The sequence below is a fragment of the Mixophyes fleayi genome, chromosome 9, assembly GCF_038048845.1.
Source record: "Mixophyes fleayi isolate aMixFle1 chromosome 9, aMixFle1.hap1, whole genome shotgun sequence".
NCBI classification, from domain to species: domain Eukaryota; kingdom Metazoa; phylum Chordata; class Amphibia; order Anura; family Limnodynastidae; genus Mixophyes; species Mixophyes fleayi.
Genome location: NC_134410.1, coordinates 19303180 through 19318884, shown reverse-complemented (window position 1 = coordinate 19318884; position 15705 = coordinate 19303180). Strand labels below are relative to the sequence as shown.

Sequence of the window (15705 nt, the reverse complement as noted above, 5' to 3'; positions counted from 1 at the left end):
GGCAATGTCTCCACTTTTTCAATCCTGCAGTTTAGTAAATATACCCCTTAATCTTAATTATTATACTTCCTCCATGTTCATTTATTGGTAAGACCTATGCTAAATTACAATAATAAGTATAGCTCAGGTTACAACCTTGGATGTACAGTAACATTGTAGGGTTCAAGGGTTGCAAGATTAAACTGGTGAAATAGTAGTGTAATAATTAAACAATTGACTGGAACAGGAATAAAGTGTGACCAGGCAGATTAAAAGCCATGTAGTCCAGTTTAGGTCCTGTCTGGGACTCTACACAGTGCCTTAATCAAGCATATTGGACGAGGAGCCTAATCAACGATGAGTTGATCAAGAACAAGGCTTATGAACAGAAGGAGGCTCATTGCTAAATTACTTCTTGGGGTCCAAGATCATCTTAAACTGGCCGTACATGCAACAGTTATAAAATATTATGACTGGATACGTTATCAATCATGTTGTGATCACATTTTATTCCCCCTACAAACGGATTTTTGGAAAAACAATCAGATTAGGAACATAGGTTGGTTTCACACATTATAGCATTGTTTTGACTTTTGTTGGACAATTAGAATATACAACCTTCTAAGGACTTCATTTTAACCAGCTCAGATTAAACTTGTCCTCCATTCCCATTCATATAATCGACTGATTCAGTGAACTACGTCATATTTAATCTCTTGTTACTCACACACCCTTTCGATTTTCTTACAGCTTGATTAATGGTGATGAGATCTAAAGTAAAGTATATCACCAGTCTCCATCTGCCACAGATTTTATCTCATGTTGGCTGATTTACAATGAAATGTGATGCTCTTACCCCTCTTCTTCATTTGATGGTTTTCCTAATCTGTTACTTTTCTTTTTACTCTTTATATAAAATAGAGCATACCTACATACATAGGAAGATCAAAGACGAGCACTTTGTTTGTGTTTGGATATTAATTAATCTTAACCATTGCATACTAGTCACAGCTACAAACAAGACAATGGGGTATATTTACTAAACTGCGGGTTTGAAAAAGTGGAGATGTTGCCTATAGCAACCAGTCAGATTCTAGTTCTCATTTATTTAGTACATTCTACAAAATGACAGCTAGAATCTGATTGATTGCTATAGGCAACATCTCCACTTTAATAAATCTAGCCCAAAGCATTAAAACACCAAAACATAGACCTAGATACATACTATATGATTTATGAACCAGACAAGTCCTTTTGGGTAGACATGTTTGGACTGATTCAGCCAGTTCGACATTTCATTAAAACGGGGCTAGCTCGATTAACTCGTACTTTTGGTCTAACCAGTCTTTAAAATATTGAATGGCTCTACCACTAACAAGGTGTGTGTTTTCTAACTGCTAAGCTGTTGACTCCAATTTGAAATTCAAACTCATAGCTTGAATTTCGCGTTTGCAGCACCCAGTTAAAAAAACATTTAAATAAACTATAGAACATTGAATTTTTTTTGTCACTGCTTATTGCAGCGATAGAATATCTTCTCTCATCTAATTTATCATTAAAATTGTACAACATAAAAATGGCTTTATGCTGAATTTAATTACTTTTTTACTCTTATTTATTTGTTACTTGTACTTTAACTACCATTCTAGGTAAAATAATGGCTGTATTAGATAAAAAGATATGAGCAAGTGGATTGCCAAATTTACTCACAGTTTCTAGGACAGTGTTGGCTAACCTGTGACACACCAGGTGTTGTGAAACTACAAGTCCCAGCATGCTTTGCCAATATATATGACAGCTCATTGCTGGAAGGGTATGCTGGGACTTGTAGTTTCACAACACCTGGAGTGTCACAGGTTAGCCAACACTGACCTAGGGCATTGTTAAATTGTTAAATCATGGGCATGATATTGGTGAAACATAGAGATAAATATGCAGTTCTTAGATATGACTTGTGTTGCATTCAGATTGGCTGCAGAAATGTGTTATTATAGCATTTTATACATACTATATGCATAGTACATGTGGGGGTATAGTCAGATGGTAGATGTATTAGTCATACCTATGCCTACCTTTAAAAAGTGAATTCCGGGAGATCCCGGACAGGGAACGTGGTTGGAGGGCGGGAGGGGGCGCGGCGAATCGCGTCATTTTGGCCCCGCCCCCGTGACAAAATGCCGCAATTCACTGCGAATCGGGTCTTTTGGGGAGTAAGCTCCAGTATGCGGGATACTTGCCTGCTCTCCCGGGGGTCCGGGAAACCTACCCGAATTTCGGGAGTCTCCCGAACATTCTGGGAGAGTCGGCAAGTATGGTATTATTGTGGGTGCACCGAAATTACTGGGCTTAAAGTGAATGTACAGAAGCATTTTAGGGGCTAGAAAGGACATGTATAATAGTGGGCATTAGCTGGTTTGCTGTATAACATTAGCAGTAACTCCTTCCAAACCCTGGCATGGTTTCACAGAGCGTTCTAATACAGAATAAAACAAGTTAGCATATAAGTGACTAATGGCATCACACTGAAGTCACAGATTATATCATAAGAATAAAGCTTTCACAACCACCACAAATATTGTAGTATAAACCCCCTATTGCATATGGGCCCTGTAGACACCCCAAGGAGGACTTCCCTGGACTGTCACTTTCTTTGATAATAGATGAGGGCAGATTCTCTATCATGAAAAAAACAACTTTTAATATATGTTTCACAGCAATACAAGACATTATTTAATATCACATATGGAAAAAGATATTTATGCAGACTTTCCTACAAACTCTTAAGCTTTACAGAATACCCAGAACTATAGTTTTGATGATTTGTTGATTGTTCTAGCTAACGTAAATAGAACAGTAATAAAATATACTATCAATAAACAGGTATGACACGTTTGAACATTATAGCAAATTCTGATTTATATATATTTTCCTTGTTATATTAAATACATGCAAATGTTTATTATTATGTTGTTGCAAAAATGTTGTTATTTTTGTGAATTTTACAAAAGTTTTCTTTTAATGTATGTATTCTCTTAATGAATCACAAACATCTCTTGTCTTTATGTGCTGTTTTATCAGTCCCTCACTGATACGCTTGTTCACTAACAGCATCCCTACTAATACCAGTCAGATCATACACCTGTTGTCTTATTGTATTTCTACTAATACACCAGTCCCATCATACACCTGTTGTCTTATTGTATCTCTACTAATACACCAGTCCCATCATACACCTGTTGTCTTCCTGTATCTCTACTAATACACCAGTCCCATCATACACCTGTTGTCTTATTGTATCTCTACTAATACACCAGTCCCATCATACACCTGTTGTCTTCCTGTATCTCTACTAATACACCAGTCCCATCATACACCTGTTGTCTTCCTGTATCTCTACTAATACACCAGTCCCATCATACACCTGTTGTCTTCCTGTATCTCTACTAATACACCAGTCCCATCATACACCTGTTGTCTTATTGTATCTCTACTAATACACCAGTCCCATCATACACCTGTTGTCTTCCTGTATCTCTACTAATACACCAGTCCCATCATACACCTGCTGTCTTCCTGTATCTCTACTAATACACCAGTCCCATCATACACCTGTTGTCTTATTGTATCTCTACTAATACACCAGTCCCATCATACACCTGTTGTCTTCCTGTATCTCTACTAATACACCAGTCCCATTATACTCCTGTTGTCTTCCTGTATCTCTACTAATAAACCAGTCCCATCATACACCTGTTGTCTTCCTGTATCTCTACTAATAAACCAGTCCCATCATACACCTGTTGTCTTCCTGTTTCTCTACTAATACACCAGTCCCATCATACACCTGTTGTCTTCCTGTATCTCTACTAATACACCAGTCCCATTATACTCCTGTTGTCTTCCTGTATCTCTACTAATAAACCAGTCCCATCATACACCTGTTGTCTTACTGTATCTCTACTAATACACCAGTCCCATTATACTCCTGTTGTCTTATTGTATCTCTACTAATACACCAGTCCCATCATACACCTGTTGTCTTTCTGTATCTCTACTAATACACCAGTCCCATTATACTCCTGTTGTCTTATTTTATCTCTACTAATACACCAGTCCCATCATACACCTGTTGTCTTTCTGTATCTCTACTAATACCCCAGTCCCATCATACACCTGTTGTCTTTCTGTATCTCTACTAATACACCAGTCCCATCATACACCTGCTGTCTTCTTGTATCTCTACTAATACTCCAGTCCCATCATACACCTGCTGTCTTCTTGTATCTCTACTAATACACCAGTCACATCATACACCTGTTGTCTTTATGTATCTCTACTAATACACCAGTCCCATTATACTCCTGTTGTCTTACTGTATCTCTACTAATACACCAGTCCCATCATACACCTGCTATCTTCCTGTATCTCTACTAATACACCAGTCCCATTATACTCCTGTTGTCTTCCTGTATCTCTACTAATACACCAGTCCCATCATACACCTGTTGTCTTTCTGTATCTCTACTAATACACCAGTCCCATCATACACCTGCTGTCTTTCTGTATCTCTACTAATACACCAGTCCCATCATACACCTGCTGTCTTTCTGTATCTCTGCTAATCCACCAGTCCCATTATACTCCTGCTGTCTTCCTGTATCTCTACTAATACACCAGTCCCAGCATACACCTGTTGTCTTTCTGTATCTCTACTAACACACAAATCCCATTGTACTCCTTTTGGCGTACTGTATCGCGACTAATACCAGTCCCATCATAGACCTGCTGTTGTACTGTATCTCAACTAAAAACCTGTTGTGTTACTGTATCTCTTCTAATTAACCAGTCCCAACATACACTTGCTGTCTTACTGTATTTCTACTAATCCACCAGTCCATCATACACCTGTTGTCTTACTAGATCTCTACAAATACACCAGTCCCATCATACACCTGTTGTCTTACTAGATCTCTACAAATACACCAGTTCCATCATACACCTGCTGTCTTACTGTATTTCTACTAATCCACCAGTCCATCATACACCTGTTGTCTTACTGTATTTCTACTAATCCACCAGTCCATCATACACCTGTTGTCTTACTGTATCTCTACTAATACACCAGTTCCATCATACACCTGCTGTCTCACTGTATTTCTACTAATCCACCAGTCCATCATACACCTGTTGTCTTACTGTATCTCTACTAATACACCAGTCCCATCATACACCTGTTGTCTTTCTGTATCTCTACTAATACACCAGTCCCATCATACACCTGTTGTCTTACTGTATCTCTACTAATACACCAGTCCCATCATACACCTGTTGTCTTTCTGTATCTCTACTAATACACCAGTCCCATCATACACCTGCTGTCTTTCTGTATCTCTGCTAATCCACCAGTCCCATTATACTCCTGCTGTCTTCCTGTATCTCTACTAATACACCAGTCCCATCATACACCTGCTGTCTTCCTGTATCTCTACTAATACTCCAGTCCCATTATACTCCTGTTGTCTTACTGTATCTCTACTAATACACCAGTCCCATCATACACCTGTTGTCTTTCTGTATCTCTACTAATACACCAGTCCCATCATACACCTGCTGTCTTTCTGTATCTCTGCTAATCCACCAGTCCCATTATACTCCTGCTGTCTTACTGTATCTCTACTAATACACCAGTCCCATCATACACCTGTTGTCTTTCTGTATCTCTACTAATACACCAGTCCCATCATACACCTGTTGTCTTTCTGTATCTCTACTAATACACCAGTCCCATCATACACCTGCTGTCTTTCTGTATCTCTGCTAATCCACCAGTCCCATTATACTCCTGCTGTCTTCCTGTATCTCTACTAATACACCAGTCCCATTATACTCCTGCTGTCTTCCTGTATCTCTACTAATACACCAGTCCCATCATACACCTGTTGTCTTTCTGTATCTCTACTAACACACAAATCCCATTGTACTCCTTTTGGCGTACTGTATCGCGACTAATACCAGTCCCATCATAGACCTGCTGTTGTACTGTATCTCAACTAAAAACCTGTTGTGTTACTGTATCTCTTCTAATCAACCAGTCCCAACATACACTTGCTGTCTTACTGTATTTCTACTAATCCACCAGTCCATCATACACCTGTTGTCTTACTAGATCTCTACTAATACACCAGTCCCATCATACACCTGTTGTCTTACTAGATCTCTACAAATACACCAGTTCCATCATACACCTGTTGTCTTACTAGATCTCTACAAATACACCAGTCCCATCATACACCTGTTGTCTTACTAGATCTCTACAAATACACCAGTTCCATCATACACCTGCTGTCTTACTGTATCTCTACAAATACAGCAGTCCCATCATACACCTGTTGTCTTACTAGATCTCTACAAATACACCAGTCCCATCATACACCTGCTGTCTTACTGTATTTCTACTAATCCACCAGTCCATCATACACCTGCTGTCTTACTGTATCTCTACAAATACACCAGTCCCATCATACACCTGTTGTCTTACTAGATCTCTACAAATACACCAGTCCCATCATACACCTGTTGTCTTACTGTATCTCTACTAATACACCAGTCCCATCTTACACCTGCTGTCTTTCTGTATCTCTACAAATACACCAGTCAATCATACACCTGCTGTCTTATTGTATCTCTACAAATACATCAGTCCAATCATACACCTGTTGTCTTACTGTATTTCTACTAATACACCAGTCCCATCATACACCTGCTGTCTTATTGTATCTCTGCTAATACACCATTCCCATCATACACCTGTTGTCTTACTGTATCTCTACTAATACACCAGTCCCATCATACACCTGTTGTCTTTCTGTATCTCTACTAATACACCAGTCCCATCATACACCTGCTGTCTTACTGTATCTCTACTAATACATCAGTCCCATCATACACCTGTTGTCTTATTGTATCTCTGCTAATCCACCAGTCCCATCATACACCTGTTGTCTTATTGTATCTCTACTAATACATCAGTCCCATCATACACCTCTTGACTTACTGTATCTCTACTAATACATCAGTCCCATTATACACCTGTTGTCTTACTGTATCTCTACTAATCCACCAGTCCATCATACACCTGCTGCATAATAAACACCTTGGGGTAAATGTATTAAGTTACAATATCTGCAAGTCGCCAGACATCTGCCACTTTGCAGAAGAAATTTAAAGCAGCGATGACTTGTAAAGGCAGACTTGCCGGTCTCTGGTGACTTGCAGAAATCGGAGCTTAATACCTCTACCCCCTGTTCTTTTAAAGTATCCTTACTAACACACCTGTGCCATCGTTGCAAGCTGATACACCTGTTGTCTTCAGATATCTCTATTAATATACCGGATGCTTTACCTTTTCGCCACTGATTTATAATTAATCTATTACTGTATCCCTACAAATACAAAATTCCCTTCACCTTATCGCCACCAATACATAATTGTGCAATTACCATATTTCTACTTATGCCCCAGTCCCTTCACCCTATCATCACTGAAAGAACCTATTCTGTTACACCTTACTAATACACCTGTTTTCTTACTTTGTCTTTGCTCATATATCTGTCCTTTGCCCTTGATTTAACCATTTATGGTCTTAGTAAAACCTCTGTCCCCACTGATAGACCTGTTCTATTACTACGTCATTAATAATACACTTGTTTTTTTGCACTCATCTGACATCTTTTCTCTTACTCTATCACTAATATTACAGTTGTCTCCTCACTATATCCCCATTCATACACTTGCTCTCTGTGGGCCTTATATAGAGAATGATATTTTGAAATCTGAACATGCACTTAAAGATTCTGTTGCATGAAAAGCTTTCTTATGTGTGTGTATGTCAAGTCCGACGTATCTCAAGGTATGTCCAACTCCAAAGCAGCAGGATTTCTGCACCAGGTGTATATCAGCTATACAAATGCCTGTACAAATGCCGGTTGGTAGCGCAGAGATGCGGCTTGACAGACTTATTAGTAAATGTGAAAGCTGAAAGTTGCATTACCATGTTTGTACACATTATAATGTAATTAAGTGTTGCATTTTCCATATAAAATGTAATTCCTAACAAACAAACCCACATCCATTGTTCACCTATTCAAAAATCAAATGAAAATCTTCTTCCCTGCAGTAGTCCGAATGGAAATGACGAGTTCCTGCTCTCTAGGCTCGAGGGGATGCAAGTCTATGATACACACAAATTTAGATGTGGACACATTTTGTGGAAGACGCGCTGTATGGAAATGCGTATATATGTATATATGCCGCAAAAATTGACATCTGCCCAAATCTACATGAGGTCCTATAAGTGTAATAATACACCTGCCCCATCACGCTAAATCCACTGATGTAGCTATGATTTTCCTGCATCCCTGTAAATACAATTCTATTTACTCCATCCATACTGATATACCTGTTCTCTTACTGCCTCCCTTCCAATATACTGATCTCATAAATCTATCCCCACTTATACACCTGTTCTGCTACTTCATCATTCTCTATATCTATCCATTGGTTCTACACTTAGTAAAACACCTGTTCTACTACTGCATCTCCACCAATATATCTATCCCTTAGTTCTATACTCACTTATACACCAGTTTTACTACTGCATCTCTACCAATATATCTATCCCTTAGTTCTATACTTACTTATACACCAGTTCTACTACCGCATCTCTACCAATATATCTATCCCTTAGTTCTATACTCAGTAAAACATCTGTTCTACTACTGCATCGCTACCAATATATCTATCCCTTAGTTCTATACTCACTTATACACCAGTTCTACTACTGCATCTCCACCAATATATCTATCCCTTAGTTATATACTCAATAAAACACCTGTTCTGCTACTGTATCTCAACCAATATAACTATCCCTTAATTGTATACTCAGTAAAACACCTGTTCTACTGCTGCATCTCTACCAATATATCTATCCCTTAATTCTATACTCACTAAAACATCTGTTCTACTACTGTATCTCTACCAATATATCTATCCCTTAATTCTATACTCACTAAAACATCTGTTCTACTACTGTATCTCTAACAATATATCTATCCCTTAATTCTATCCACACTAAGCACCTGTTCCACTACTGCATCTCTACCAATATATCTATCCCTTAATTTTATCCTCATTAAAACCTGTTCTACTATTGTATTTCTACCAATATGCCTATCCCTCAATTCAATCCACACTAAAACCAGTTCTACTACTGTATCTCTACCAGTATATGTATCCCTTAATTCTATACTCGCTAAAACACTTGTTCTACTACTTCATCTCTACCAATATGTCTATACCTTCATTTTATTCTCATTAAAAACCTGTTCTACTACTGAATCTCTACCAATATATCTCTCCCTTAATTCTATCCTCAATAAAAACCTGTTCTACTACTGTATCTCTACCAATATATCTATCCCTTAATTAGATACTCACTAAAACACTTGTTCTACTACTGCATCTCTACCAATATACCTTGCCCCTAATTCTATCCTCACTAAGCACCTGTTTAATTACTACATCTCTACTAATGTGTCTCTCTCTTAATTCTATCCTCACTAAAACACCTGTTCTACTAATGTATCTCTACCGATATATCTATCCCTTAATTAGATACTCACTAAAACACTTGTTCTACTACTGCATCTCTACCAATATACCTTGCCCCTAATTCTATCCTCACTAAGCACCTGTTTAATTACTACATCTCTACTAATGTGTCTCTCTCTTAATTCTATCCTCACTAAAACACCTGTTCTACTAATGTATCTCTACCGATATATCTATCCCTTAATTAGATACTCACTAAAACACTTGTTCTACTACTGCATCTCTACCAATATACCTTGCCCCTAATTCTATCCTCACTAAGCACCTGTTTAATTACTACATCTCTACTAATGTGTCTCTCTCTTAATTCTATCCTCACTAAAACACCTGTTCTACTAATGTATCTCTACCGATATAGCTATCCCTTAATTCTATCCTCCCTAAACACCTGTCCTTTTATTGTATCCGTACCAATACACCTATACCCTCTGTCATGCTGTTTTCCTGATGTTGCCCAACTAATGTATGAGTGTTCCTACTTACACACTATCCATTCTCTTACCCATGTACCTATCCATTTATTCTACCCCGACATCTACACTTGTTAGAAGTGGTTCTCTGGTGTTTGGTGACTAATCTAATCCCCCCTTTTTTGTAAATAATCTTGTCCCACAAAACGAAAGTTAATTTTTTCCCATATTTGTTTGACACTAGATGCACTCATACTAACCCATACTCAGCAAAGAACGCTCCCAATCCAATGCTTCCCATTGGCCAGTACAAACTTTATCAAGCCCCGCGCACACAGACGTCTTAGTTCACAGATCCATGTACTTCTTCAGCTTGGCACTTGTTCATCATCATCATCATCATCATCATCATCATTTATTTATATAGCGCCACTAATTCCGCAGCGCTGTACAGAGAACTCATTCACATCAGTCCCTGCCCCATTGGGGCTTACAGTCTAAATTCCCTAACATACACACATACACAGACAGAGACACACAGACTAGGGTCAATTTGTTAGCAGCCAATTAACCTACCAGTATGTTTTTTGGAGTGTGGGAGGAAACCGGAGCACCCAGAGGAAACCCACGCAAACACGGGGAGAACATACAAACTCCTCACAGATAAGGCCATGGTCGGGAATTGAACTCATGACCCCAGTGCTGTAAGGCAGATGTGCTAACCACTACGCCACCGTGCTGCCCAGCTCGTAAATGACCCATAGCATATAAGCATCTTTTAAGAGTTACGGGCTAGTAGCAAAATATAGCCAATCGGAGTAATAGAATATCACAGGCTAGACAAGCCTTTATGTATCATGCACAGGGAGGCCTGCCAGCTTCTAATCAATACAGAGCATCTTTGCTCCGATTGGTCAGAGGGTGGGAAAGCCGTTCTATATTGGTTAGTGGTGGGATCTGTGCGACTGAGCTGGTGTCCAAAAAAAACCCGTATGTTTTGGGGTGACACAGCCAGGACAGGGTACGGTGAATGTCCCAGAGGAGCTACGGTCTTCCAAAGAGAACATTATATTTACTAAACTGCGGGTTTGAAAAAGTGGAGATGTTGGCTATAGCAACCAATCAGATTCTAGCTGTCATTTATTTAGTACATTCTACAAAATGACAGCTAGAATCTGATTGGGTGCCATAGGCAACATCTCCACTTTTTCAAACCTGCAGTTTAGTAATTATACCCCTAAATGTATTAACTGGTAATGGAATTGTATGAACTGTCCTCATTGTGCCATCTTTGTGTCATTCTCCTTTTCCTCACTCCACGTGTTCCTTTCAGAAAACACTAACAACCTGCTCAGCCGTTTGGCCACTCGTAGACGTCTGTCTGTTGGAGAAGACTGGTCCCAGGACATACACCTGGGGCAGCAGAGTGAGCTACGTTACTCCTATCATGTCACTTGTGATGAGCATTACTTTGGGGATAGCTGCTCTGACTACTGCCGCCCGCGAGACGACACCTTCGGTCATTATGTCTGCGACCAAGAAGGAAAACGTTCATGCTTGGCTGGCTGGAAGGGAGAATACTGCGCTGAACGTGAGTATCCTGTTACCCTGTGTACCTGTCAACTAGCGCTGTGTCAGCCTGGTTCTACCTATTGCCTTTAACCCTTTATTATTATGTCCACATTCTGTCTCTCCCTCTATAAGGACGTCTGTTCTTCTTACTACCCTTAATTTTGTCTCTCTGATTTGCATAGCGTTGTCTCTGTGCCCTATGTTGTGTCCTGCAGTCTTTTCTTTGCTGTCCTATTCCTGTTGTCTAGTTTCGTGCTAATGTGTATCTAGCTAAAGCGCTAAATAGGAAGAAAAACATCCATAAATTAAGTTTGTTCACGCACAAAAATAAAAATGCACTTACAGGATCGCAGGAAAGTTAAAGCATTTAGTGGGTTAACCTTTAACTTGCTTTTGCATTGCTTTCTCCTCAGGCCACTAGGGGAACATACAACTAGTTTTGTGCAACCACTACCAGTTCTTGCTAAGCTGCTATAAAGGCACTTATTATTTACTCTACTGCTAAATATAAGATAGAAATGGATCTCAAACCATGAGGAACAATCAGCATTTCCAAAAAAATAAACTGATCGCAATGGACCTCATTTAGGATGAGGAGCAATTCCAGCTGAAAGGGGCAAATTTGCACCCGGACAAACAATGTTGCACTGCGAGAGGTGCAAATGCAATAGCTTCCACTTGGTCTGTGCCCTCACCAACCCTATGGGCTTTTTCCAGGGCTGTGCATGAAGCCTAGGGGGGCTCAAAAAGTGGGCGCACCAGGGTCTGGTGTAGCTTTTGGCGACCCTGTCTATCACAGATGGGAAAAATTAGTGGATCAATGAATATTGACCAAATTGCTCAAGGTGGGATCACATTTAGCAGAGGAATCTGTAAGCAATTGATAATTACCTCTTGATCGTGTATTTGGGGCTTTACTGTGCATGTGCCAGACCCACACATACTCAGTAGAGGTCCCCAGGAGGCTAGAGCTGCATTGCTGGGTCCTGACCCAAATTTTGCTAAAGAGCCCAGGAATGCATTGTCCCCCAGTGTCCTCAGGAATAACACACTCCTTACTATAAATTATTAGGGCTATTACAATTTGCTTAGGAATTGTGTGACCTGTATAGTCATGGAAATCACTGGTGACCTATAATATCTTTATAATTTACAGTAGTTATTATCCGATATATAATACATTTTCAGGGATGTCTTATAAAGTATTTTCTGCCCTATCTCAAGGAGCTTGCAAGGTTTGGGTGTCATGGGAAATTCACTCACTGTAGCATCTAGTAGGATAGTAGAAAATCAACGACACTTTTCTACAGTATGCACAAAGTTAGTTTAATTTGAATCAGAATCAGTACATATTGTATACAAAGCATTTTCTTATGTACATTGTCCAAACAGGATGATCAGATTTGTATAGGAACAGATGATGCCCCTCTAGCCTCTCGAATATATATGTAAGGCATGTATTTAAGTACTTCTCCTAAGATTGGAACCCGGTTTACTACATTCACACAGACCCTTCTCTCCAATGTGTGTCCCAGTTATCTGCATTACTCTTTATAAGCAAACAGGGATCACAAAGTCTAACACTATATAAGTATTGATGGGAATAGACATGTTTAGGCTCTAACCTCAGTAGAAGAGTTACACAAAATGCACTGCATTAATACATACAGTGGAACCTTAACTTTCTCTGATTTTCTGTGATGTGTCAAACAATTTTGGTGCAACAGAGAATGGTCTCATCCCTTTACATCTTTCTATACTTAAAATGTAGCTCAGTTTCTCCTTTTGAATTATCCAGGTATCACGTTAGCAGAGATAATCTAGGAAACACTGTACTTTTTGTTTGTGGCTGGCTTCCAGTTTTAGGCATTACAGGCTGTGATTTTTGAACTTCACTAAACACATTAGACAGAGATATAAAAGAAGAGGAGTCAGGGGCTGCACACAAAGACATAAAGGCAGCATATGGTGACTGGTTATGGGATGTCTCTAACCCCAGCACCCTGCCAGACGGACTTCAAGGTAAAGAGGAGTGTGTAGGGGGTTGGGGACATGTGGTTTTAACCAGATTTCATTGTGAATAGCGAAGACAGATTAATAACCCCCCTCCTCACACATCCCCACTCCCCAATTGTTCTGTGCACAATAGAGACAGGCGGCCTGCATTAAGCACCCCCTTCCCCCTCGGGCAGGTGCTGTTTGTGTATGGGGCCGATATCTGCAGTTACAACATATCATCTGTCCGCCACTCAGCAGCCATAGAGAAAAATCTAATAACACAGAGACTGATGAGGGACAGTGTGATACAATGATAGCTGATGAGAGCTCTGCCTACTGCTACACATTTCACAGGCAACATATAAAAGGCTCGTTAGCACATGCTACAAACATGTTTACTCTCACGGATCTCTCTATCTAGATAGATATTAGTTGGATAGATAGACTATAATAATAATAATATATTAATATAATGAGATATGTGATAGATAATTATTAGATAGATAATGAGATGTGCGATAGATAAATATTAAATGGATAGATATATAGATAGATAATGAGATATGTGATAGATAAATATTAGATAGAGAATGAGATAAGCAATAGCTAGATAGATAATGAGATATGCGATAGATAAATATCAGATAGATAATGAGATATGTGATAGATAAATATTAGATAGACGGATATATAGCTAGATAATGAGATATGCGATAGATAAATATTAGATAGATGGATATATAGCTAGATAATGAGATATGCAATAGATAAATATTAGATAGATAGATAATGAGATATTCGATAGATAAATATTAGATAGATAGTGAGATATGCAATAGATAAATATTAGAGAGATATATAGATACAAGTTAACCTGTACATGATACTCATGCATTCTAGTCAAATCAAGCTACTTAAGCTGTTAAAAAGGTTCTTGTCATGCATTTGGGGCTAGGCCAGGCCTCCTCAGGGGAAAAGCGTTACTTCCCGACGTAAGCACCCTTTTTTAACGTGGTTTTGTCCACATGTCACCACCTCATCATTCTTCTCCATCACCTCATCCTTCATCTTCATCGCCACATCCTTAATCTCCATCGTCTTACTGTTCTAAAACCTCTTGATACACAACGTTTCTGCTAAACACCTTATCGCTGTGCTCAATCAGTCTTTCTTGAAGGGCAGTATTGATAACCTGCACTTTCACATCACTGCTTCTCCGTACTCCGTGAAAATGCGACATACAGTTGTCCATGACCAAACACAGGCTCTGGTAAATAAATACCCACACGGTCAAGAGTTTGAGCCCTCAACTCGTAAATTTAGCCTTTACTACCCCTCCCACGGAGGGAAGGGGGGATGATGGAAGTTAACTGACTTCACTATTATAATGTTTTTGACAAATAATGTCAGTATACCAAATTTCAGGTCAATTGGATAAGCCCTTTCTGAGAAAATAGTTTTTTCCACACACACACTAACACACGCCACTAGGCTTATATATATTAGATATGATGAGATATGCGATAGATAAATATTAGAGAGATAGATAGATAATGAGATATGTGATAGATAAATTATATATAGATAGATAGATAGGTAGATAATGAGATATGCAATAGATGAAAGATGGATAATGCGAAAGATAAATATTAGAAAGATAAATAGATTGATACGAGGTAGATAATGAGATATGTGATAAAGATTAGATAGAAATTAGATTTTATAAGAAAAAATTAATTTAATTAAATTATTATATATGTACAAATAGCAGCTTTAGCATTTACTCCTAACAGTGTCAAGTGACGTTCCAACACTAGGGGCTAGATTTACTAAGCTGCGGGTTTGAAAAAGTGGGGATGTTGCCTATAGCAACCAATCAGATTCTAGCTGTCATTTTGTAGAAAGTACTAAATAAATGAAAGCTAGAATCTGATTGGTTGCTATAGGCAACATCTCCACTTTTTCAAACCTGCAGCTTACTAAATCTAGCCCCTAGGACTGGGGGAGTCTTAAGGAGAAATTTTGCCAGAAAAATATTCTAAATGATCTATCCATCCATCTGTCAATCTCAAATCGA

General features: G+C 38.9%; 1 protein-coding gene across 1 annotated transcript in view; it reads left to right on the top strand.

Moving 5' to 3' along the window:
- The window catches only part of LOC142102132 (uncharacterized), a 39762-nt gene that overhangs the window by 12180 nt on the left and 11877 nt on the right, over positions 1-15705 (top strand). Inside the window, exon 5 of the mRNA XM_075186777.1 lies at positions 11392-11649. Coding sequence (XP_075042878.1) covers positions 11392-11649 — 258 coding nt within the window. The remainder of the gene's footprint in view (positions 1-11391; positions 11650-15705) is intronic.